General features: G+C 50.3%; 1 protein-coding gene across 1 annotated transcript in view; it reads left to right on the plus strand.

Moving 5' to 3' along the window:
• Positions 1-904: 904 nt before the first annotated feature.
• Positions 905-1699, plus strand: part of ANO8 (anoctamin 8) — a 94381-nt gene continuing 93586 nt past the window's right edge. The window contains exon 1 of the mRNA XM_018563363.1: positions 905-1133. Within this exon, the coding sequence (XP_018418865.1) occupies positions 1037-1133 (97 nt within the window). The 5' untranslated portion in view covers positions 905-1036. The remainder of the gene's footprint in view (positions 1134-1699) is intronic.

The raw sequence follows: 1699 nt of genomic DNA on the forward strand, positions 1-1699 counted from the left end.
GGGTTTGGCATGTGTAGTTTCCTGCCCAGCAGCGACTAACGCATGCTAATGTGCAACGCACCTACTGCGCGATACAGTGCAGCAGTTGCTTTGTATGTACTTTTTTTTTCATTCGCACCACAACGCACGGTATTATGTTACCACTTGTGCATTGCGGCCAAGAGGTGCGTTTTAAATGAATGGCAACGCAAAGTACCTGCCTCACTATAACATACGCTCGGTGTGTTGCGCGCTACCGTGTGCTAATCGGTTCAGCCCTCCACAGCCATCCCAGTTTCCTGTGTGCAAATCCACCCCTGAACCAACCGAGAAAATGAACTGGTCACCCCTGATCTACAACCACTAACACAGCATCTAGCCTGACAGCTTTTCCTCTGCATATAGAGGACAAAAACACCAGTGGCAAGTGTGAATGCATTATTTTCTGTTTCTGTCTGTGCTATCATTGGAGAGTTCCCCTGACTTCCTGTCTTGTAAACGGTTGTCAGCAGCACAGGAAGTCTGGATACATCTCTCTAAGGAAGCCCCCGGATAGCAATAACAACCTGGCAGGTGTTTTAACCCCCCTTTGCCACTTTATTCAAGGCTAAGAATATAAAATTCTGGCTGGACATACATTTTAAATGCTGGGATCTAATAAACAGAGAAATCGAGTAGACAGAATTTATCAAAACTAGAGCAGTTGCTCATAGCAACCAATCAGCTTCCCTCCAGTTTGTTCAGGTAAGCTTTGAAAATGAAAGAGAGGAGCTGATTGGTTGCCACAGGCAACTGCTCCAGTTTTGATAAATTGCCCTCAGAAGCCCGCATTTGATGCATGAAGGCAAAGTCCGAGGTAGCCGTCACTTTATCTTTGAGCTAACAAGCCCTACAGTCTGATAGAGTTAAAAAAAAGTCGGGCGGGCCCTGCAAGCTAAATATTGAGCGTGTTTGAGGCTCCTTGCTGCCTGAGTGTCCTTTGTCCCTCCTCTCTCCGCAACAGCCCCAATGACAGCGGAGACCCCCGGACCCATGCCATCCTGATCCCGGCCCCAGCATGCCGGACACAGAGCCGGACAGAAGCAGGAAAGCCCAGCCGGAGGGAGAAAAGACAGACCCGGCTGGCAGCCAGCATGGCACGGCTGGGGTCCTGGGTAAGGCTGGTGCCAGCTTAGAATAAACACTAGAAATAAAGGATGGGGGGGTTATATCGCAGCCTGGCAGACACAACTGTAGGCTTTTGCGGCTGGTCAGTGACAGCGTGTGTGCGGATCTGTAGATTGGCCTCTGTGCGGCACGCACTGCTCATGCTTTGTTTATGCACCTTGTGATGAGCCGTGTGCCAGGGGCTGAGGATGTACGGACTTGGTGCCAGGTGTCACATCTGACATTGCAGATCCCCTGCCCCGCGTGTGTTTGTGTGTGTGTGGGCAGCCTGCATTCTACTAGTCATGCTTTGTGGACTTTATGATGAGGATCATCATGACAATATAAAACGTGTGCTGCTGGCAGGACCCTCTGCATCAGATGAGGGATGATGATGACGACACGAGGGGGGCAGCTGCTGATGCTTCATGCACATGCTTGTGTTTGATGGGGTGCCCAGCGCTGTGTAACATTGGGCCATCAGGTCACTTTGTGTGTATTGGAAGAGGATGAGCACATCATGGAAAGGCACCCAGTGCTGCAGTAGATGAGGGCATTCTGTTTAGGCTACATG

The sequence above is a fragment of the Nanorana parkeri genome, unplaced genomic scaffold, assembly GCF_000935625.1.
Source record: "Nanorana parkeri isolate BGI_ZX_2015 unplaced genomic scaffold, ASM93562v1 scaffold659, whole genome shotgun sequence".
Classification (NCBI taxonomy): Eukaryota; Metazoa; Chordata; class Amphibia; order Anura; family Dicroglossidae; genus Nanorana; species Nanorana parkeri.